At 37.0% G+C, this 25,488-nt stretch overlaps 1 protein-coding gene across 3 annotated transcripts in view; it reads right to left on the reverse strand.

The window, feature by feature from the left end:
- Positions 1-824: 824 nt before the first annotated feature.
- The window catches only part of LOC692907 (stathmin), a 29,642-nt gene continuing 4,978 nt past the window's right edge, over positions 825-25,488 (reverse strand). The window contains exons 1-8 of one of the 3 annotated variants that reach the window (XM_012692851.3): positions 13,751-14,364; positions 9,093-9,167; positions 6,361-6,527; positions 5,607-5,821; positions 4,872-4,989; positions 3,919-4,059; positions 3,372-3,512; positions 825-3,100 (exon numbers count right to left, since the gene is read on the reverse strand). In XM_012692851.3, the coding sequence (XP_012548305.1) occupies positions 3,026-3,100; positions 3,372-3,512; positions 3,919-4,059; positions 4,872-4,989; positions 5,607-5,821; positions 6,361-6,527; positions 9,093-9,167; positions 13,751-13,826 (1,008 nt within the window). In that variant the 5' untranslated portion in view covers positions 13,827-14,364 and the 3' untranslated portion in view covers positions 825-3,025. 3 annotated transcript variants of the gene reach the window in all.

Below are 25,488 nucleotides of genomic sequence, written 5' to 3' on the forward strand. Positions count from 1 at the left end.
CTAACAAAAAATTATTGTTTAAATTTATTTATATTTGAAAAGAGAACATTCAAATTATTGTCGCTTAAATTAATCGCTTAATAAGACTCAGTATACTTTTTCATCATCATCATCATTCCTTCCTACTACCCTCTGCTGGGGTGTAGGGCTTGAATCAAATTTTTCCATTTACATCGGTCTTGGGCAGTCTGTTCTAGCTCCTCCCATGCCCAAGACCCCTAGCTCCTGCTCTACCGAGCGACGCCAAGTTGTTCTGGGGCGGCCTCTCTTCCTTATAGTATACTTTTTAGTAAAAGAAAATATAGTTTTTCAAGCAATTTCATGTATACTAAGTTAAAAACCGTATTGTTGAAATGAGGCTATGCACGGTTAAAGTGATCAAAGCACTGAGAGCACCTAACTTCGAAAACACCAATGTTCACGGAAGAAAAGGCGACGATTTATGACGTCATTTAATTTTCTAGGATACTGCGACTGCATACTGTCAGAACGGAACGAATTGCTCCCGGGTAACAGCACTATCAGCATTGAATAGCGCTCGCAGTGTATATTGGAACATAGCCTTCACTGCAATCCAGCACGCTTCATTCTTTTTAAAACTGCTATATTCATGCCATTTTCGATATCTTCGATATCTGTCTTAAATACTACAAAAATTATGATGTGTTTATGATCTTAATAGAAATTGAATAGTGTTTTCATTAATGTTCACGTTCGGGTCGTAGTATTTCCCTTTTCGTCCTCAGAAGAAATCTCTTGACACTCTTTATATTTTATCTATGTAAAGATTATTCCATTGTTTGATGCAATAAATAAAAACAACATTTTTATTGGTATTTATGACTTTATTTAATACGACAATGAAACTACAAAAGTTGCCTGCACTTCAAACAGCATTTTACCTCACAAATTGAAGCACATTTAATCACGTAATAAAATATAAAAATAATAATAATTAAACGTTAATAACATCATAATTATAAGACAGGACATACCTAAAATATACGCAATAATCAAATAAAATGAACAGTATAATAATAATAATAATCGGAAAGCCTTTTAATTTGCAACGCTATAAATGTTTAATTACGATTGTGAGATATCTAATAGGCTACACAATACCCAAGGCAGATTGGTCAGAGGTTTTCACTTCTTCACCGAGAATCAAAAGCTATTAACTTACAACTAGTTCCCTTACTCACACAGTAGCGTTAGTAACAAAGTCAGAAGCTGGCAAGCTCGCCCGCCGCTCTCTTGGCGTCCAGCGTTTTAATCGTCACTTCATATATACATGTCTGACTTCATACTGGCCGCCGCTAAATCAATGCCAAAAATATACTATTATAATACCTTCACTTACAGGAGACCGACCCGCGTATTATACCATCCTAAAGGTCGATTAGTGTTGCACCCGACCAAGGTATCGATAAGTAGCAACACTAGTGCGCGAACATCACAGAAAGCGGTTTGTGTCCAGCACACGCAACATCCGCGGCCCGGCTTCCCACCTCCACTACCAATAAAAAAATATAAAACGCTATGAAAGGCAGTTTTATATGTTATATTTTATTTTACTGATATCTCATCCAAGAGCAACTTCTCGAATAGTTCGGAGGCACTTTCGCTGTCAACTAATCGACTAAGTTTATCTATTCAACTGACCAAACGATTTAAATTACAATATCTGAAATTCAAAGCAGATAGTTGTGTAAAATTGATAAAAATCCTGGCAACATTTGATGGTAGAATACTATTGCCAGACGCAATATTGTTTTATGGTAGTTATGAAACGAGGAATTCTGGTATGACCGAGCACAAGCAACGACCAACACGATTAAGACATCTGGCAACGACCACGAAACCAAATCATTATTCATAAATATATATTATACTATGCGAGAACGGACAATAGCATTACGGCGATTATTATTAATGCGAAAAAAAACTTAAATTTAGATTATCATCCTAAAATACTGTTGCGTTATGACATTAAAAGTAATGATATTCCACTATACAAAGTAATCGATCGGAGTTGGTGTGCTCACCCCGACTACCTCTCTCTACCGAGCTGCTCATTTTCCCTTATCTTTCCATTTCCGTGTTTCCGAGGGACTGTCACGCGATCCTACACGACGCACTGGCAGCTACCGGCGCGGACACGACCCAAAACGACCGACCTTCATTATTCAACTTCGAAATTTAATTATTCTGCATTGAACTATTAAAAGTGGCTCTGAGATCATTTTTAAGACAAATAGGCCGTACTGCGGTTAATAGTTGCCTTGCTACACGCAAAATCCATTTTTGTAAATAAAAACACGATTTTAAGCTGATAATAGGTAATAAGTGGATGTCACACACATCTGGTGAGTTAACTTGATATAATGTATTTTTAAATCTTACAACACCAAACCCCTTCAGTTAAGCACCCACACAATAATCAAAATTAAGTATTGAAATTATGAATTTAGGATTTCTTAATTATATATAAATATTATCCATTCAATCACTGACGCACAAACTATAATATATTTTATTGTATTTCATAAACGAATGCCCTAATAGCATTACTAAATAGTACTCTTTATTTAGCATACTTAGCGATTTTGCACGTTTTACATGAAGATATTAAGCCAAAGGGAGCACGGCGACTCACGAACGTTCAAACTAAATCATCGACGTTGCCAGCTATACGGCAACTCTACGACATGCACGCGGCGATTACTATTTTTATATTGAAATATTAAGAAATGTACGCGGCGACGACGCGGAGTGCTACCGAGCCGTCTGCGGCCAGGCCAATCACTCGCAAGAGCTTTATTTCAGCGAAGCTTTTACTTGCTACATTACTCGCATCACGTTCGGTTCACACTTAGCGTCGTCCTATTGATACGTAATGGCGTTTTTCACGGCATCTGTGTCAACGTGTCAAATCTGACTGTTGATGTTGGTGGGCGTGTGTGACAGATGTCAAATCTGACAGTTGTGACGTGAGCGTGAGAGGCGTGTGTCGGAGGGCCGCGCTCTAGCCGGAGGAGGGCGGGGCCGCGGTCTCGGTGCGGGCGCTCTTGTTCTGCCGGACCAGCTCGGCGCGCCGCTCCTGGAAAAGAGTATACACATCGTTAGGTGACAGTGCACACAGGGTGATACAACAGAAAGGATAGCTAATCTATAGTATATTGTAATAACTATGTTGCTGTAATATATTATTAATACTTCTCAATACTATTCTATAATAATATATCAAGTCAATGAATATGTCTACCCTCGTCACAAGTTATTTTAATTGGTGATGGAAGTTCAAAAGATATGAAATGAATATTGCATCCACTGCTACACCCCCCTGCCCATAGTCTCTGCTGTACACAAACCTCCTTCTTGACGAAATCGAGTTTCTTCTGTATTTCCTTTTCCCGGTTCAGCTCGGCAGTGGTCAGTTTGTTCTCAATGTCTTTAGTGATCTCCTCGACTTTAGCGGTCGCGGCCGAGCGGACTTCCGCCAGTTTAATATTCTTTAAGATGAATAAACAAAAAGAAAAAAAATCATAAAGGGTGATTGGGTGAATTAAATGTATAAAATAACACGACACGAGTTAATGTGACAAATGATGATGTAGATGGACGAAAATGAATAAGTTTTTATAACAATAATTGCGATTCAGCTCAGTCGCTCCCTGCATTCTGGAGATCGCAACTCATGGTCTGTCGGATTCGGGCGACTCGTCCAGTGTGCGTCATCCTACTAGCGGCCTCACCAGGCAGCACACTTATTATGAGGAGTAAAATGAATTTGGAAATGTTTTCAAAAATATTTTTCACATAAAGCCACAGGCAATCGCAGTACTTGTGAATACAAAAGTGTAATTATTTACTGACTTGCTGTGCCGACGGTACCTAGAGACGCGAGTGCATACTAACATGGTTGCGTAGTTTCTCTCTCTGCTCAGCTTCAATGAGCAGACGTCGGTCGGCGGCCTGCTGCAGCTTCTCCTGGATGGCGCTCTCGAGCTGCTGGAACTTCTCCTGGTTACCGGCGCGGACCTTGCGAACTTGTTCCTCCTGTGCGTACGGAAAATGTTTCATTAACGATCCTCTTGATAAGTCCGTCTATAGCTGCATCGGGAAAACTCACAGAGATCTCCATATACAAGATTACTCGAATAGACGTCACATAATGTTTAGTTACGTATTCAGAGCTCGAAGAATTGGGATCCATTAAACAAAGCCATTGACTATTGTCAAAACATCAGATGCTTTTTAACCGAATCGGGATATAACACAATTACACGCCTCATGAATACGACAAATTTTAATGTTTTTTTAGAGCAGAATTATAAAAAAAAACTGTTTTTCATATTCTTTCTTTATTTATTTTTTATTGCTTAGATGGGTGGACGAGCTCACAGCCCACCTGGTGTTAAGTGGTTACTAGAGCCCATAGACATCCACAACGTAAATGCGCCACCCACCTTGAGATATAAGTTCTAAAGTCTCAAGTATAGTTACAACGGCTACCATACCCTTCAAACCAAAACGCATTACTGCTTCACGGCAGAAATAGGCAGGGTGGTGTTACCTACCCGCGCGAGTCAAAGAGGTCCTACCACCAGTAATTACACAAATTATAATTTTGCGGGTTTGATTTTTATTACACGATGTGATTCCTTCACCGTGGAAGTCAATCGTAAACATTTGTTGAGTACGTATTTCATTAGAAAAATTTGTACCCGCCTGCGGGATTGGAACACCGGTGCATCGCTCAGCACATATGCACCGGACCTCTTATCCTTTAGGCCACGACGACTTCAGCTTTCAATATTTATGGAGTATTTGGTTGGGGGTTCATTTGTAGTGGGTCGCAGCCTACGTACATGTTCGCGCAGACGCTCGATCATCTTCTTGAGGTTCTCGTCACGCTTGTCGGCAGCTGTGGTCATCTTATCTTCGATGGCCTTGTACACTTCCGCGGTCTGCTGTTCCAGGGTCAACCTAGACAACACCATTTGATTAATACGCCACAACATTTTTTTTTAATTACCAATTATATACGGAGACATAGCCTACATTTGTCAGATACGAAAGCCTGTGGTTCAAGATGTACCGCTGTTCGTTTCTTCTGATAATAAGTGACTTAACGTGAAGTGCACTACTGCTTCACGGCAGAAATAGACAGGATGGTGGTAACTACCCGTGCGGACTCACAAGACGTCCTACCACCAGTAACAAAAACGGTGGCACTTAAAAACGCGTGCTAACATTACGACCTACCAGCCAAAATTAGAGAACTATTGTTTAGTCGACTGTATAATTATGAGCAAGTGTTATCGAAATAACCATAGGACAGATCATTAACAATGTTAATACCGACTACAAAGTTGTGGAACACTCACAACACGATTAAACAATGTTCATCAGAATATCTTGTAGCTTGTTTTTTGTCTGGGTGTTTCATATCTATATATCTATGTATGAGTAGCTGGGGCGCGTAATATAGGAAATCTTAGTTTGGGGCCAAGTGACCGTGTGCGACTTGTCGGCGATTATTTTTATTATTATCATCTGAAAAGTGTGGATATACATTACCAAATATGAAGACGGATATTAACCTGGTCTTCTCAACACCCTCAAGATGATCCTTGAGACGGGAGCGCAGCTCGTTGATGTAGGCCTCGCGTTTTTCCTCGTGGGTCTCCATCTTGGCGTCGAGAGCCTCCTTGGTGGCGACGATGAAGTTATTCGTCTGCTCGCTGCGGATGCGGGACGCCTCCTCGATCTTGGCCATCTTCTGAGCAATGGCGGCCATCTTACTAGCTTCCAAGCTCTAAATGAAACCACAAACACGTTTAAATTTACAAATGGCGAATTGAAAACTACGAAGAAAGTGTTTATCGCCATTAGGATATTACACTACAATTGGCAAAGCAATTTCGATCTAGTGTCCCAGGATAGGAGGTGAAATTCACATTGTGGTCGCGGTGTACACTCCAGACCAGCAACTAACCAACACTAAACTAGCTCTAAGTCCTGTTCATCAACAGCAATAATCCACCAGACAAAATTATACAATAAAATAACGAAAAATTAAAGCTCATCAAAGTTAAGATTCTCTCGTACGTAAGAATGCCAATAACATGCACACGAGATACATAGTTACACATAGATACGTACCATGAATGGCAAATGCTATTAAAAAACACACCGAATTTAGAAGCGGAAATTAATCGCATCCATTGATACTTTTATCAGTATCACCTACCACTAGACCAACGAAGATGTCAATTAAGTATTAAGTCTTCTTCTTTTTACACATCAACAATTACAGGTTTAAACTAATAGATGTGATTAGTGGAGTATACTTACACGTCTCCTCTCTTCGGCTGCCTTCAGCTTCTCTTGGATCTCTTCGACGGAAGGAGTCTTTTCGGGTGAGTCGGCGCGACGGGGGACCGGTACGCCCACCGGCTCGGCGAGTATCACCTCGTACGCCAGACCGCCCTTCGACATCTCTTGGCAGCGGATTTCGGTGGCTATCGCACGATAGAAGGGCCTTATTATACTTCAAAACCATGTGACAGTAACAGTAAAATACTAGTGATTTCAGTTTTTTGTCTTAGCTTATACTGAAAAAACTGCAAGCAAGTGCAGGTCGCTCTTCCTGTCCAAGCCTACGTGGATGATTAAAAATAAATTAAAAGTCGTTGGAATGTGCTATATCGGAATCATCACCGGCTCATCCTTAAAAACAACCAATAAAAATAACAACGCAAAGAAAAAATATTGCAAACATCTATTACATTTACATTAAGTTTGGATTATTTCTTAAATTAACATAATCCCCATCCCGAAAAGGCAAAGGAATACAGTACGTATGACATTAATATCAATACGCAATGTCTAGGTAGATTTTATCTCTGTACGGCCTGCTGGCTACGCACGAAGGGGGACGGGGCGAAGGTCGCGCCTGGATCAATGTCTGCCAGACGAAAGCTATTACGAAAAGCCGGCTTAGGCCGTCTTGCCTACTAGTGTTATTGTAGATTATTTAATATGGCAACACGTAATATGGGCACATATTTCTATTTTAACTAAACAATGCTTTTTACGGGAATAGTACACAGTAATGAAACTACAAAGGGAGGCTTTATTATTAGGATCAGAATAGCAAATAAACTTTGATTTATTATTTGGACAATATTGATTGATTTACATTAATTAACAATTAAGTATCTCTAAAAGCAAAACTTAACAAGCGTAGTTGTAACATAGATAGCACGATTTTAGCTCGTTGTATTTAAAAAATATATGAATATAATATAATGTATGTTTGGCATTGCTGATGTCCATGAGTGATGGTAACCATTCACAACCAAGTGGGCCGTATGCTCGTCTGGCCACAAGGGCAGTAAAAAAAAGTTATAATAATATGAAATATCTATATATCTACAATTTCAACATAAAAATAGGTACATAGGTACCGCATTACTGTGTCTCTTAAACAAACTTAGCATATTTGTCATGTTAGGTTTACAAGGTATTGATTGTTACGGAATTTTAATACAATATAATTTATTTTGTACAAGTAAATTAAAAACAAACAAATTAATTTATAAATCCAATTATCCACCGCGCGAATCTGACAATGTAGATTAATTTAAAAGTTTGTAGCCTGTTTTTTTGTGATAGCTTTAATAAAAGTTGAGCAGTCAAATTAGAATGGAAAAAGCATTTTTAAATGCACGGAAGACAACAGATAAAAATGCTTCTTTACATCCGAAAAGTAAGCAGAGCTCTTTTTAATATAAAGCGAAAGTGAAAACAATTTTGTAACTTCACGTAAATCTACCCTCTTTATTGTTTAATTAATCATAATTAAGGCGTAATGAACAGCCTCGGCGGGCGGCGATATAAAGCCTGTTAATAATACCCGGGGCTCAGTTTATGTGGATTTTTTTAAAAGTTATTCCAGTTATGTCCAAGGTCGAAGTTAAGGAATTTGGTATTGCTTAATTATTAGGAGGGTACGCAATAATCCACCCCGAGACGGCCAATTGTTTAGACTGTTTGAAATCAGTTTATGTGGATTTTTTTTAAAAGTTATTCCAGTTATGTCCAAGGTCGAAGTTAAAGAATTTGGTATTGCTTAATTATTAGGAGGGTACACAATAATCCACCCCGAGACGGCCAATAGTTACTGTTTGAAAACATGTAAGCGTGTGAAATGTTTAACACACACATTTCAAGACATAAAAATTTGACATTAAAATGATTTACATTATTATTGTTAAGCTGTCAACGAGTATCAAGTTTATAATAAATTACTGAGGAGTTGACTTCTAAGCCTACAATGTAATTTAGTGACTCCGTTATTCTAAGAAAGGTATTTTTGTAGACAGTAAAAATAAGAAAAATTACTTAAATCCATTATCTTGTAGATTGCGTGTGAGCTCCCATAATGAAATAAAGATGGGAGTTAATGACATCTCATATTATATTAAAAATAAACCTTATTATTACTAAATAAGTACATGTTCACTACACTTTTATTCAATACCTTCCCCTCCTTTGTTGGGGCGGACGTGTATATAGCACCATTTGAATATAAGGTTTTATTTATACCTACATGACAATGGTGAAGAGGTGAAAGCCCTCGACCCTGGGTACACAAAGGAAAATGGTTAAGACAGAAACCCTAGGGTAGTTTTAAAATGGGAAAATCTAGGTTCCATAAAGTGAACTAAAAGTGCGAACATTTATAATAAAAACAATAATTTATACTAATAAACGAGCAAGCAACTCAGTGGGTAGAATAATGTCAATCCGTTAATAATAAGGTAGTAAGTAGGTCGTAGTAACTCTGGTGATTGTAGATACTAAAGGTTGGATTAAGAAGTGCGCAATACACAACTGGATCACGAGTGCGGTTCGCAACTGATAATAATTCGGCGAAACATAATAAATATCCTAATAATATACTTTGTGATGTAAGCTTAATGTGAAACGAATCAGAAATACAGCTAAAGCTCATGTCGGGGCGAAACAAAAAAGCTAAGCGACCAAACAAAACATTCGAAATTCTGCTGTCGGGAACTTACTGATGAATTTGACCTTCTTCGGCTGCTTAGTTCTTGGTTTACCGACCGGTTTCTTCGGCGCCGACCGCCGATGAGCTACAGTGAAATGTACGTTAGAGGGCAGTTGGAACACCGTCGCGAACCACCCCTACAGGAGAGACAACCACCCTATATCTTGAAACCATTCGAAGGAATCTTTTCTTTTCGTAAATACTAGAAACAATGCTTATTCTCTTATACATCAGAAAGTACTACTTAATCCCTAAACCACACCAAATTACTAAGACACTAGGTATGTGTTTCAAATAACTATAACTATGTTCTTGCTTAATGCGAGTTTTTTAACGTTCTGGATAGCGTAAAAGTTAACTCAAATTTGTATGTAGTTGGAACAGTGCCCCTAGCGGCAAACGCAGGCAAACATTCCAACACCATACAAATTTGAGTTAACTTTTACGCTATCGAGAACGTTAAATATTCACACTAAGCACACTGAACTATTCCATACGAATTTACGTGTATTTGCCATATTCAGTTCGGACGTTAAATGGCCCTGGTGTCGCGTGACTCCCTGAAACTATCGATTGGAGGTCGAACAAACATTCGACTTGGAAATGTCACCGTCGTCGCTTTCAGCCACGGTCCGGGCAACGATTGATATCAACGATTGGAATCTACGTCAACATTGTCGGGCATGCATCCTACAGCACGCAATTTTCGATTTTTAAGTGAAAAATATTCTTTATTGGAAACTACCCTCCATTGACTGGATAGACATTATAATGTTTTTGTAATTTTTTTATTTCATTTATTTTATATATTTTTTATTTAGTGTTTTTTTAAATTTTTTACTCTTCGTTATACATAATATACAAAATTAAATTACTACGATAACATAAAAGACATTAAGTACAATGGGCGGGCGAACTATGACGATGTTTAAAAGCAATCATCGGCTCGTACATTATTATTCCCATGCCAATTTAAAAAGATATTGGTATATTTTTTCACCAGCATATTACAACTGAAATTACAAAGCTAGAGTAGTCAGATACTGGATGCTGCTGTTTTAAACGTCATTGAATATGTCATATTACTTCCTACGGATTTGGATGATTCATTTTTTTTGAATGAACGATGTGAGCATTTACTTTCAAAACTTGGTTTACTACACTACACTCTAATCCCTTTTTTTATATAAATTCCCGAAACTACTTTACTCTTACTTATGCTCTTTCGATCTATCGGCTGTCGTTTCTCACAAATTTCCACAAGAGGAACCCCAATAGCAACTAACTCTTGACAGAATATTATCACTTAATTGAGAATTAATTACAATTATTGTGCGTAAAAATATACTTTTATTGTACTGTTTAGAAACCCAACCCCGAGACCACGATGTGGAAATTCTTTGCAAATTTTTATTTTAAAAAAACTGGACGTACATTATTCCGCCGACAGTGCGGTATAGGTATACTCGTATTAAGCATCTTGTATTCGATACACGACAAACGAAACTTCACGAATGAAAACTAATTTACGGTCTCATTTAAAGTTAGGAGGGGCGGTCCGTCTGGATAGTAGTCGGTAGGTAATAATGTTGCGGCACGACAGCGCGAGATGAGAGCCCGATACGTGACGCGAATGTCTGAGCGTACGGTTATTTGCCGCAAGGGCGGATAATCCCTCATGGCAGGACCGAGCGCCGGTTTGGCCGGTACGAAATTCGAGAATTACATTCCTTCCGAATATGATATCATTTAAAGACCAGAAACATTGTGTGTTCCTAATTAGACGTTTATTGTGAAACAATTTGCGTAATTACTGGTGGTAGGACTTAGAGTCCGCGTGGGTAGGTATCACCGCCTAGCCTATTTCTGCCGTGAAGCAGTAATGCGTTTCAGTTTGAAGGGTAGAGCAGCCGTTGTAACTATACTGAGATCTTAGAACTTATATCTCAAGGTGGGTGGCGCACTTACATTGTAGATGTCCATGGGCTCCAGTAACCACTTGACACCAGGTGGGCTGTGAGCTCGTCTACCCATATAAGCATTAAAAAAAAAACCGTTAACTTTCTTACGATTATTTTACTTCTTAAAGCATTCGAGTAAAACTCATCAACTGTACCCCATTGCAGTTTTCAATAAAGATAAATTTAGAAACTAACCGATTAAGCAAATAGTTGCGGTTACCCCCCGGCTTTCCACTGCGGCATTATTTGCGTAATCGTAACCGAGAGAAATCTTTCACGCTTGTATACCTATAACTAATGATGGCTTTACCATATTTGAGGCAAAACACTATAATAATGAAAAACCCGGTTCGATAAATATTGAAATTTTCACGAAAGAAAAATATGAACATTTTCTAAAACCACTTTTAATGGCCTTATATTAATAAAGGAAAATTATTGATACTAAGAATTGAATTCGAACGACGCAATTACATCGAAAGGTCGGGGGTGTGCGTCGCAGCCCCATTGGCGCCACACGAACACATGAAAAACCTGATAAAATATTTAAACCGAAAGCTCACAGTTTCACGAGCGGATGACATAACGCAATATTTCCAACTATGGTGCGGATACGAATGACTATATAGATGATTATTTTTAGACGAATGCGGTCACTGATGCATAGGCCATTGAAAATAGGAAAATACTCTCGGGAATGTTTAAAACACCCTCTTTCATTAGTAAATAGGTGTAACTCGATAAATTTGCGACGCAGTCTCAATTTTCTACTGTAAATACGGAAAATGTGACTTTTTTTCTGTAATTAAAAGCTTAAACTTTATCGGATTTAAGGTTTACTTAATAAAGATCGTTCTAGTTCAAAACTTGGCTCCAGTGTCCGGATATAATACTTCAAGTTGTGCACACTAACTTTGTAGTGAGCGCAATGCATCACTCTGTTCCTTAAATAATTTGGATTACAATGTAAACGTAACAACTTATACCCTAGTGCCCTTGGTATATTTGCCTACAATATTCGTATACAAGCTATATCAAAACCCTTTAATAGGGTAAATAATGCTCGTTGACAACCCTCTCGAATTTCGCCATTAAGAACAATGATGTACTAATGAGAAAACAAGTTGAATCCAATTTTGATGCTCATCTCTCCTCATTTCCTTTTGGCATAGAGGGGTAGCAGTACTTGTTGAGCCAATTAAACCCCGATGTGATGTTGTACCCTTAACAATTATGTGATATCCATCCCCCCGATGTCTCTTTACAAATGGCCTGTTGACTAATCCGAATGAACTTGAAACGGGTGGAGCGTAACCGACTAGCTAACGTTTTATATTTTGCATTTCAATCATGTCATGGCATGTCAATTATCATCTTTTGTAGTCTTTGAGTGAATGTAATAAAACATATTTTGCTTCTGGTTCTTTTTAAATTTTTCCATACTTTGGAAATTTACTGAAAGTAGAACTATAAGAACCAACGCAGTAGACGGCGGCTTGCCTGCGGACCTGAAATTGCTGATGTCCACGAGCAATGGTGACTATTTACCATCAGATATATAAAACACATTTTTTAAACCAGTGTGTTACGCGATTATTGTTTCTTTTTTAAATCCAAAATTTCTCCAATAGCTTATGTACCGAAGTGTTAGGAAACTGTTAAATTTTATTCGACTCAACTGCCGATAGTGAAGCAATTTAATTTTGGGGTACAGAATAATTTAATTAACGAAACAAAAAACTCAAATTTTACGCACATTAGGGGGAATGACGGATGATGTCGTTAATGCCGGATTTTTTCAAAGTTATGGGGGCGCGATTACATCGTGATAGCGTGAGCAAACATAATTAACATTCCCAGTAGATTAATCTGTAAAGTTTTGATATTAAGAAGTAAGTAGGTGCACGTAAGCCGTGTATAAAGTGAAAGAAATATTAGACTTCAAAGTTTTCGTTCTGCGCAAAATGGTGGACGCATGTCGACGTTATAGCAACACATTCGGTACAAAATGGTGGACATTTTTTTCCACCGGTGTTAAATCAATAATAAATAGGAAACGGGCCTGTGAAAAGAAAAAAAGAAGAATCAATCAAGATGTTGCACTGCAAATAAGTAATTACATAATTATATCCTATAAGTTTTAGGATTCACATTTAGTAGTAATGTGAGCTTATGAATGATTAATTTAAATTTTTAATTTAACTTTACATAAGATTACTTGTCAGAAAGAAATCGTAAGACTACTATTTATTCATTCTATTGTTTATAGTATATTGGTATATAATCTTAGTGTAGATGAAGTTTATAAAAGCAGCATGGAGTGTACAATGTACGTACCTAGAAGTCGCAGACGGCTGCCGGTCCGTATAATCACACCGGCGAACGCGCGCCGGCCGGCGTTTTTGACATACAAAATAATAATAATCGATCGAAATGTAATAAGTTGCTAATATTATGTTGTTCAATTCAACGGCAACTATGTTGTTCATAGTCAGATATTCTACTTACCTCCACGTGCAAAATAAAGTGAAGACTTGCACTGGAAAACTAGGTTATTTTTCCTGAAACGAACTCTTGGAAATATACAAACTTAAGATTTTTCAAATGGTTTCAAGCGCAAAATCACGACCGGGTTGTTTGTCCTGCTGCTGGATGGACGACGGTGATGATATGGAGAATGTATCTTCATGATCAAGGATTTCCCAACCTGCTGGTAAAACGGGTGCACGGCATGAGTGGCAGAAGCACTGCATCACCGAGTCCCTTACGAGTCCTATCAGCATGGTGATGATCAAATGGACTATCTAACGTGTGACGGAGTCACGTCGCGATGCCGGCGAACTGCGCGACTCTCGCCCGGAAACTGAGCGACGCCGGGGGGAGGGTAGTCGGTCGATAACTGCACCCCGCGCCTCGCAACCCCCGCCCTGCAGACCAGCCCCGTAGCCACCCCTCGCGCGCTACCGTCCTTAACTTGATAACCCACACAAGAAAATAAGCCTACCAAATGGAAAAATAATGTCACCCACGACGTCTATAATGTTCCCCAAATATCCTCTTTGAATAAGGATCGAAATTTGCGGAAACTCTAAGACGATTTGTGCTTTATATTATGATTTTCACAAAATGTTGGGGACAAATCTCACAAACTTATTCTTCAGAGTGTTTATGTTGAACTTGATGAAGTTCTCGTGAAAGACGTTGATATTGCAATGAAACGGATTAAGTTGTTTTCAAACTATTTGTACTAAGCAACTGCAGAGGAACGGAAAAACAAACGAATATCCAGAGCAGCCTAGACTCGTGTGAGTCTCAACGGACTTCTCGCTCATAAAACGCCGAGCTGTCGAGGGGAGTCGGGGTGGATGCGTGGAGAGGGTACGACAGGGAGGCTCCATGCGGAGGTTCCGCCGCCGTCTCGGCGCCGCCACCCGCAGCCAATTAACAGTCGGCAACGCCACGCTGAATTTGTTTCACCACTCAAATTGCTTCCGATTGATTTCCCGTTTTCAAATTTACCATTTCGAATATTACCGCAGTTCAAAAATATGTTTTCAGCGACATGGCAAACCTGCGGTTTAAGTTAGACATTTTAGGAACTAAAATATTTTTCGGGTATCTGTTGTCTCTTTAGTCTTTAGTTGACCCTTTGGTCATAAAATTGGGAAGAGCAGCGGCGATGCCTTTTTAAGTTTTTAAAGAGCTTTGTTTCCAGCACAACAACCACCGACATTAACAGCGCATCGATGGTGACGGCTGAAGACGACAAAATGGATCGATTGCGGCCAACAACCCCTATTCCCATCCCCCTACGGTATTAACTGGGAATACCAAGACCGCACCTAATTCAACCAATGCATACACAGGCCTGTGGAAATACCGAGCACGAGGCTAGGCGTTCGATTAGGTCATGAACGAATACATAGTTATGTAGGATAATATACGTGGGCTCTGTGCTTAATTATGAAATCGTCTATCATGATGAAAATGAAAAATAAATACCGTTTTCAAAAACATTTTTAGGCCAAAAATATTCATGTTTTCAGGTTATCAATTTAGTATTTACAATTCACAAAAGAGCAAGTAAAGTTTTCATAATATTGAAGAACAACAGAGTTTCGATGTAGCAATAATTAGAATACTGGATTTTTAAGCAAACTCATCCAAACTGATCCTTAATAATGTAATAAATTATAAGATTGTCTATCAATGTAAGCAGGCTCATCATTTGCACTTAAATTTAATGTTCTACCATCAGCAACATGATCGCATCTTATAATAGATGTGTAGCTTCGGCTCTTTTCGTAGCGGCAACAAGTAGAATCACGTGCCGGCAGGTTTTGGTCGAGAAAATAATTCTGCGGCGGAATCCGTATTGATTTTGCCCTGTTTCAAAGATCAACGTTTTCTTAGACATTACGAAACTTACATATTTGTGACGTTCAGACGATTTGAATTCTAGGTGCACTTCTTTTTTTCCCAAGGTTATTCAATGCTTCTCAGAATTATTTGATAAAAAATTTCATTTTAGTATTCTATTTTATATTTAATTATTGTTTGTACATTTTTTTCTTGTTATAACTAAGATTCGCTTTTAAGTTCGTTTTCTTTCGCTTGTGGATCTTTAATCTTTTTATAGGCATTCAACGAAAACACCGATTTCGACAAATTCATAAACAACCATGACCCTTATCATTTAGTTCTTCTTTCGTTTGAGCAATATAATTATGATTATCACATCTAGAGGACTGATTACAGTTACAAAGTTTAGGTTCAATACGAATAGAAGGGATATGAATTATTCAAGAGTATTTATTTCTTTTTAATCACCTATAATTAAAAGCGTAAAAGAAAACAAAATATGTAGAAAGTTTGCTTTCTTGAACAACATTTTAATGGATATATCTTTATTCATTTTAAATCAGATTAGATAAACGATCTTCTGTAATTACTTAATATGAGCTGTAACCTATCTGGTCCATTTAAGGAAAACCTTTTTTCTTCTTTCACAACTTTTTTTTGTAATCTATTACCGTCAAAATCGCCTAGTACTCTAAATTTCAACGAAGAAGATTAAAACTATATTCAAAACTATCATAAGTGTGTAAAAGTACTCAAAGTATTCAATTGTAGATTGGCTTTTTATCTTGCAAGAATACAAGAGTGAGCCCCTCAAATAGGGTAGGTAACGTTTCGGACAATCGTTCGTGGGTTGAACATCAATATCAAGTGAGGGTAGAATCGTCGAGGGTACATATTGTAATGACCTTCCCTTGAGTAATAACTGGTTTATTACAGTTTCATGAATCTACTGCGTTATTTTCAACTCGAAAGCAATTATATCGAGATCTACAACAGACTAGTAATTTAATTCCGTAACGTAATGTGTGATCACCCATGCTTACAATCTACTAAGCAATTAGCATCGATATTTTTGGTATTAGCAATAAAATTAAAAATGTATTTTTTAAAATTCCAATATTAATCACAGGGCGAGAGACTACTGTGTTTTTTCATAATAAATATCCTACAGATATACAGATATTGAGCCATTATTTTACCAGTCCTCGTATTCCTAGTCTTATCTTTTTTAATACATATTCATCATCGCGTTTAGATCCGTAGATTTTGATTATATCCACGTCTGTGTCCACTTCTTTTTATGTGCACTATTTTCGTGGTCGTGAAAGACCGCCAATCTAATTTTCCTACCATGTTGAGAACTCCTTATAATCTGACAAAATATTATAAGTAATAGGGTTGATTAGCTTCGTTTCCTTCGCTTTCATTACATGGATATAGTTTTCATGTAATCCGTTTAAATTAAAAAAAAACTCAACTATTATTTTCTTACAGATATATCTGGGATTATAATGGGAATAGTAATGAATGGGAATGTATTGAATATGTTAAAATGATTTTTTTTAAATCTCAACTTCATTTTCTTGCAGAAATATCTGGGATTATAATGGGAATGGGAATGGGAATGTATTGAATATGTTTAAAGTAAAGGCACGTGTGTCGCCATTGAAAGCTGTAACTGAACACACGCACAGACTCAAGGATCGATCAAGGCCAAGCGATAACGTGTGCCCGAAATTTATTGTATCGAACTTCCACAGGGACCGCATAAAACAAAAGCTGTATATATACTATGTATTGACAACGTACAATACAACGATCGCAACAATATTTTCAATGAAGCTCTCAAGGTTTTTAATCAAAAAAATAGTAGGTCGTTTAGGTTTTAAAGGTTTGGATTGGGAAATTCATTATAGAGCGAACAAGCAAAGCACGATTTATTGCGCTCTGCAACAACATCTTATCTGTGACTAAGTATCAAAACGGTGAAGTCTAACATCTAAATCAAAATAATTCAGTTCCGATTTGCCTGGAAAAAGTAGGGTTTTAGGGAAATCAGCGGAAAGAATATGGTTATATCTACCCGTGCGGGCTTCGATACGTCCTGCCACTGGTAATTACACAAATTTATAAATTTTGCAGCATCGATTTTCATAAAAGATGATATTCCTTCATCATGAAAGTCGTTTAAGAATACTTGTTATTCCTGAAAAAAACTGGTTTCCGTCTACGGGATATGCGTATACCTGCCTTATTTTCTTTTAGCTTATGACGATTTAGCAAATCAAAAATAAAACGATATAAGGAAATTAGTAATTTAGACCGTGATCTGGTCCAGCTACAAACTGAAAACCTTTATAGGTACAGGGACGAAACTAGTTATGAAGCCTTACAATTTGTGGTACATACATCAGCACCAGGTTTTAATTTTATCGCCCAACCATTATATTATATTACATTTAATTATAAACATAATACAGTATATAATTATAATTTTATCGACAATTCTTCAGTGTATTATGGACCTTCCCCATTGTAATTACTGTACAAGGAATGAAACGGAAATTTCAAAGCAGGTTATTTTTTTGCTATTGTTAGTTATTCTAACTCATGGCTCACCTAGGAAAGGGAATGCTGTTACCAACGTTGAGACATGAGGTCGGTCTAAGCTACTTGCATTGGAAAAATGCCTGACTTATCATTTAATGCTCATATCATTTTTTTTTAAATTGACTAGATGGGTGGACGAACTCAAGCCCACCTGGTGTTAAGTGGTTAGTGGAGCCCATAGACATCTACAATGTAAATGTGCCACCGACCTTGATATAAGCTCTAAGATCTCAGTATAATTACAACGGCTGCCCCGCCCTTCAAACCGAAACGCATTACTGCTTCACGGCAGAAATAGGTGGGGTGGTGGTACCTATCCGTGCAGACTCACAAGACATTATACCATTTAGGTTTGAAATAACCGTTTTACGACACAAGTTCAACTAAAAGAAAGACTTCCACATTGAAACAATAACAGAGTTTAACAATAATCAAAAGATAACTTGTAAAAATAATTCAGCCCTAGTTTTTACATTGAAAATTACTTAGGAGCTGAATTTGAAAACGCTTGCCAACTTTCAGAAGTAATGGCGAAAGAGAAGAAACTAGAGCCAAATCTGCAGATTCCGAAATTCATTTTACAAATTATTTATGTGAAAGTTCCATGCTTAAATTAAAAGCCGGTGTAAGTTGTATTAAATTTCTTGAAACGCGCTATTGAAATTACTTATAGATAGCTGGTAAGTAGCTGCTGAGTAGTAAGTATATGTGTACATCTATTTAGGTGATTTTTCGCATTACTGGTGTTAAACGACCTTTTCAAGGACATGGACGCGTATGGTTTACGTTTTTTTTAAATTATTTATACATATAATTTTACGCTAAATGGCCTTTTTTAAATTTAAATATTCACTGTTTGCTTTTTTTAACTGAATTCTATTCAATATAAAATGAACAAATCGCAAATCACTACTATTTTTTTAGCTTTAAAAATTAATCCCTGAAGAGGTGATTAATATTAATCAATTTCATCAATATTTATTTCTTATTATTTCATTTTCATGAATAATGATTATTAATATGTAATTCGGAATGATGGGATGATTAGTAAGAACTGCTCTGACTGATGATGACTGAAGAATTCTTCAAGCCGCTTCAAACGTGTTCTTTTATTAATTATCTATATTTCTAATTGGCAAAGACAAAATAGTTAATTAACATTTTATTCTCTTCTTTTTTTTATTAGTAGGTATTGACGATTTTTTATATATTTAAATCAAATTATCAAAATGATTAAGTATAAAATTATGTTTCATTTACTTCAATAGCTATCATATTGGCATTATACTCTTAACTGTCACACAAAGGGAACACCGGACACGTTGCATGCAAACATTAGCATTTCGATTTACGGGCGCGGCCTCACCGATGTCTGAACATCCACGTCCGCAGCTGATACGGCAAACATATGCTGAAGCAGAACCAAGTTCCAGAAATAATTTGCATTCGTATCCTTTTTGTTGGGTGGTATATTTAGAGGGATGCGCGTTTGAGTAACTTAAAGATTACTTGTAGGTAAGAAACGAAGAGAGAAGTTATAACCAAACCTATTCACGTAGAATGACATTTAATAGCTTCCTCCTTTATTTTCTTATGGCAGAATCAGTATTTCTTTATAGCTAATATTTTTACTTCTACTTTTTAAGTAGAATATTTCTACTTTCAATACTTGTTTCCAAAAAAAAAGGAATAAAACGCTATTTCCTAGACCGAACACCCCGAGCATGACGTCGTGCTAACTGATAAGGTGATCTTTCTCCTATCCTCTTTTTACACAATAACTGTAAATAAACACTACGGGTTCAGTATTTTGCAATATCAGACTACAATGAATAATATAGACGCGACAATGACTGATATATATTAATCCGTAACAGTTTTTACGATGTTAGGAAACGTAAATATTCATTTCAAGCTATGTTTAGCATACGCCAATATATTTTGTGCATCCATATCAATGGTATACAGACAAAAAGCAAAGATTGATACAATGTTGTGCCTCCGTGTCTTTCCTCGCTTACTTCTTCTCAACCCCGGCACCGATTTTTATTATTTTACGTAGCATGGCTGTTCATGGTTGAGCCAAGATACAAAATTTAGCACACGCCACTTTCCTATTTTAGCGTCTAACACGAAAAGCCGCAACGAGTTGAAGTTACGATTTTAGCTGGCTACGTGCATCAGTATTATCGGCGGCAGCTCAGCATACCCTAGGTGAGTCATCAAAATTCTCGCACAGTTTCCTAATACGCTCGAACTGAAATCCGAACAACTTTTTATGTACAGGCGGACAAATAGTTTCATTCAATCTTCATACAATGTACCGTTCGACTTGAACCGGTACACAATGACCGTGTAGGCTTTTGTTCAATCTGTATCGAATATGGAAACGTTTTACGGTTCTCTAAAAAGAATCTCGAACGAGTACTGTTTTATTTTTCTTCATTGAAAGTATACTTTTAGATATAACAACAGAGATATAACGTGTAGAAGAACAGCCAATTGACGTAAATTATAGGTATTAATAATAATTAAGATTCAGCAATAATTATAAAAGAAGGCAGATTCAAACAAAGAGCCTTGCCGGTAAGTGGCAACTTGGTTATTGCTCTGATATTATTACAGCTTGTTCACAAGCGTCAAAGCCCTCTTAAGATCACGTGAGCTTTAAGATACTCTACCCTCAATAGCATTAAGAATTTTGTTCCATAATATTCACACTTGGGTTTGTCCGAGTGAGTCAAAACTTTGTATATTAGTCGCTGGCACTTCAGGGAATATTCGATAAAATTCAAGATTGGAAAATTTTATACCCTTACTTCTTACAATAACAACTACTTTAACTCGATCGCTTCAATATTACGCGTAATCGTTCAGCAATTAAGGACCCAAAGGTAAAGTCGATCTTAGTCTGTAAGGTATCCCACGTGGAATAAAAGACTAACATTGATAGCCGCATACGTGTACAGACAGTGCGTCCCTCGTGAAGTCGTAAAAAACCTACTAAAAGCGCTACCGGCTCAGAGTTATACCAGTCATAAAGTCTAAAATAATGATCTTGAACGCCGTACACACGAGCGAGCGTTGTGGTCTGGGACTAAACAGACGTCTTGTCCTTTTTATGGTATACATATTCTGCTTATTTTGTATGCAGAAGGTATGTGTTCCACTCTACGGTGTTTCCCCAGTGTCTGTCCTTTATGAAACTAGAGTCGAAGTGTGATTACGTATGTCTGTAAACGCATTGATCTTCTTATTTAAGATTATTAATAATCTTAAGCGCTAATGAATGTTTAAAAATTGTTGGAAATGCATTTAGAATGAAATCAAATTGAAATTAATATGTTTAACAATATAAAAACACGTTCAAGTCGAGTTTTTTCGTTGACCTTTTCTACACTCCGGTGCTTTTAGAACCGACGCGACGGTAGAATGAATTATTCTAGTTAGCTTCATAAAGGCTAAATTTAGTCAACTTTATTTCATCGTCACAATTTTTATCTTTCACCTAACTTAAATTAACCTAAATTATTTCGATGCTAATCCAGTGGATAATTGTATGTTTCTAGAAAAATTTTCAACAATAAAACGTTGGGAAATTATGCTCCAAACGAGAACATCTACAGATATTTGACTCTAAATCCGCAAATGGTATTCTTCGAAACACCATTGTAAATCCGCACATGCGAGATACTCCACTCTACTTAAAAACCTGATGTAATCTAGTTTCAGAACGTTGCTATACGTCAAGACCCTGGATCGATACCGCTCACTGCGGCAAACACAGACACACGACTACAACAATCACAAATAAGGAAATTGAACATTTTTTGTGTGTGCAAAATTATATCAAGTACGAGGTGAATCACGCTATTCTTTTGTCGTTAATTCATTGTGCAGTTTTGTTGTTAATTAATGGCATGAAAGCAAAAAAAAGGGAATTTCAAGCAATCAAGTTTAGATATTGTCTTGTTTTTTTTGGGTATATTATTATTAATTTGCAGTATGTTTAAATAATTTATGCCCAAAAACAGAGGTTACTCGATCGACGAACTAGAATTACGTAATAAAATGTAATAAAAAGTTGCGCTATTGTATCTTGTAATTACAACTTTATGAATATTTGTACTATTCTAGGGTTGGTTTAAATCGATACTGATATTTTAAATACGAACGTCAGTATGTTTGTTTTTAATCTTTTGGTATGTTTGAATTATTGCATACACGTTGTCAGGGGCACAGAAAAGGACATAAGGGTATTTCATTTGGAAAAGCCAAAATTACTTAGATTATCTCTGGCATATCAACTCTACGTATTGAAATGAATAAATTGCAAAATGATGCCTGGAGTACAGAAAAGTAAAAGGGACCAGTACTATCCCAGAACAAAATCTAATTAAAGTCAATAAGTCAGTAAGCCATGCTTTTCCTAGGTCCAGTAGCATGATTGCGTAGCTTGTAATTTAGCTTGTATTAAGCCCATAAAAGGCTGAAAAGTATGCCTGTGCAGTGTCCGAATTAATTGACAAGATCTATTATACATTAATGCGTATATGCAAATATATAATAAAATTTAGTAAAGAAAATTAATAACATTTGTTTACAGATTTTTTAATGACGCTAACGGTTTATATAAGATGAGGCCTCGTGCATTTAGTTCCAAAATGTATGTGGGTACTGCCCATAATTTTCTATCTAAATTCAAAATACGGCTTTTTAATTGAAAGCAGCAAAACAAACGGGCACCAAAAACAAAAAATAAATCTCAAACTGCCTCGTTCGCCCTTGTCGCGAAATTATTGTTTCTATCTCTACATTCGGGTCCCTAATCAAGAAATATATTGAAGGGGAACAAACATCGCTACGAAAAACTTTCGCCTATAACTTTATTAGTCCTTAGGCGTCTCGTGTTCTTGCAAGGCCATCGCCCTATCTCAAATAATTATAGCCTACATACATACATGTGATGGTGTAGGGATGGCAGGTCAAAAGAAAATAAAATCCGTTATTTTATGTTTTATTTATATCAAAATCATCAGCTGACAGTCGTCTACGAGTGGACATGGATGGACTTTTCTCAGTTTGCGCTACTGAGCCTGGTTTTCGCCCCCTTTCAAGATTAAGACATTTTTATTCTCGGTTTGTCAATCGGTTTTTTTATTATTGCTTTAGAGTTCTGGACAAACATATTTTCTCTTTTAAAACATCAATAACAAAACAAAATAGACTTATTTATTTATTACCAAGGTAACTGAACTAGCTCACGGTGTGAAGTAGGAGTGGGTAATATCGGTTTTGCCGCGTATCGAATCGTATCTATATATCGAGGATCAATATCGGATATTGAATCTATATATTTTCTGAATCTATATACATATTGATGGATGCTAGTAGATTTTCTCGATTCATGATATTTGAGATTTGAAACGATACGCTGATATAATATCGTAGTAGATATAGATTTAAGTCAACGTTATACGGTTGGTTTTCTGATATCAATTTATAATATGATCTTAAAGTAATAAAAAGAACATGAAAATTAAAATATCAATAAACTTTCCTTCATGCTTTTACCAGGCTTAGGACTGGCTACATTATTTTCAGTTTTTAGTATTTTGTGTCTTAATTAAAAATTACAAAATATACCAAAAGAGTGTAGATTTCAAAAGTTTAATAAAAACACAAGAAATAAACTCAATTATTTGGATTCAACTAAAAATAGAAAAATGTGTACTTTAAAAATCAAACACAAAAAACTTTTAAGTATTTATAAACACTTGTTCAAAAATTCTAGTTCAAGGTCAAAGCGCGTGAAATTAAATTCAACGATGCAAATAGGCTATACTGCATTCAAGTTAGGGTCGAAAGTTGAAACTTCTTTCCTTAATTGTATCCAGCTGATACGCTAAGAATAATCTACAGACATATGGCCTTAAATATAAGGTTTACAATTGTATGGATAATGCCTGTTTCTGTTTCATTCATACATGATATCCCTATCGTGCGCTCACTCACTCTGGCCGATTCGATACGAACCAAACGAATATTGCTGATATTAACGAATCGGTACGATATGCCGATGCGCATCACATCGAGCAATATCGTGTATCGGCTGATATCGAAATATAGATTTCGATTCACGAATCGGTCCGATATGGCGATGCGCATCACATCGAGCAATATCGTGTATCGGCTGATATCGATATATAGATTTCGTGCGGGGCGATATCGGATTCAACGATATTGCTGCGATATATAGATATTGAATCTATATACGATTTATATCACCCACTCCTAGTGTGAAGACATTACCGGGGCCCATAATCAGCAGAATATGAAGGCCACCACTCATTAATGTCTCAATTATATTGTTTAAAGGGTTTTTTTTCTTTCCCTTCCTCCACCTATTCGATGGAAGCCTAAGAGGCCATTCCAGCTACGCCCGTACGGGTAGATGAGGCTACGGGCTCAACCTGAGAGAAATTTCTAACACTAGACCTAGCAAACGCTGTGGCTTCGCAGAATTTACCACCGGATCGGAATCGCGACCCACTGAGAAGATCCGGCGAGAAACTCTGTGGGCTGTGTCTATGCGTTCTGAAGCTTCCTTAAGATACTTACGTATCGTTACTAGATTTAGGTAAGGGTTATCCCACTTAAAACCATTACGTATGGCTACCTCGCAGCAGAAGTAGACAGGATTATAGTCTACGCCCGTGCGAGCTTAGAATATTTATTTCTTAACACCAGTAAATGCGGTTGGTGATCACACTACGCTGATTCAGAGAATGGTTCCTCCTGGTTCTCCGGTGAATTAATTAGTCGCCTTTTACGAAACCCATGAAAAGAGACGAGGTGATCCTATTCTAGATTGACACCACACGCCCAAGTAATAATAATCTAATAATTTTTTTTTATTGCTTAGATAGGTGGACGAGCTCACAGCCCACCTGGTGTTAAGTGGTTACTGGAGCCCATAGACATCTATGACGTAAATGCGCCACCCACCTTGAGATAAGTTCTAAGGTCTCAAGTATAGTTACAACGGCTGCCCTGCCCTTCAAACCGAAACGAATTACTGCTTCACGGCAGAAATAGGTAGGGCGGTGGTACCCACCCCCGCGCGGACTCACAAGAGGTCCTACCACCAGTGTTGACGCGTTTGTCATTATGGTCGATTTTTAATCAGTGGGGGAAAACTAATAGCCTCAATTAGTTTCAATCACTTAGCTGGACTAACGTAAAACTTAAAATATGTTCTCAAATTAATAAACGATTTAAATAAATATTTTTTATGATACCTATTGTTTCTTATAATTTGAAAACGAATGTAACATAGTGGTTCTAATTTATTCAATTTAATCGAAAATGCATGCTTTTAAAACAAAAAAAAGGTTTAGTTTTATAGCATACCGCGGTCATGTTAATCGTGTGATCTTGAACAAAAAAAAAAAACAACGTGCCGAATATTTG

The sequence above is a fragment of the Bombyx mori genome, chromosome 4, assembly GCF_030269925.1.
Source record: "Bombyx mori chromosome 4, ASM3026992v2".
Taxonomy (NCBI): Eukaryota; Metazoa; Arthropoda; class Insecta; order Lepidoptera; family Bombycidae; genus Bombyx; species Bombyx mori.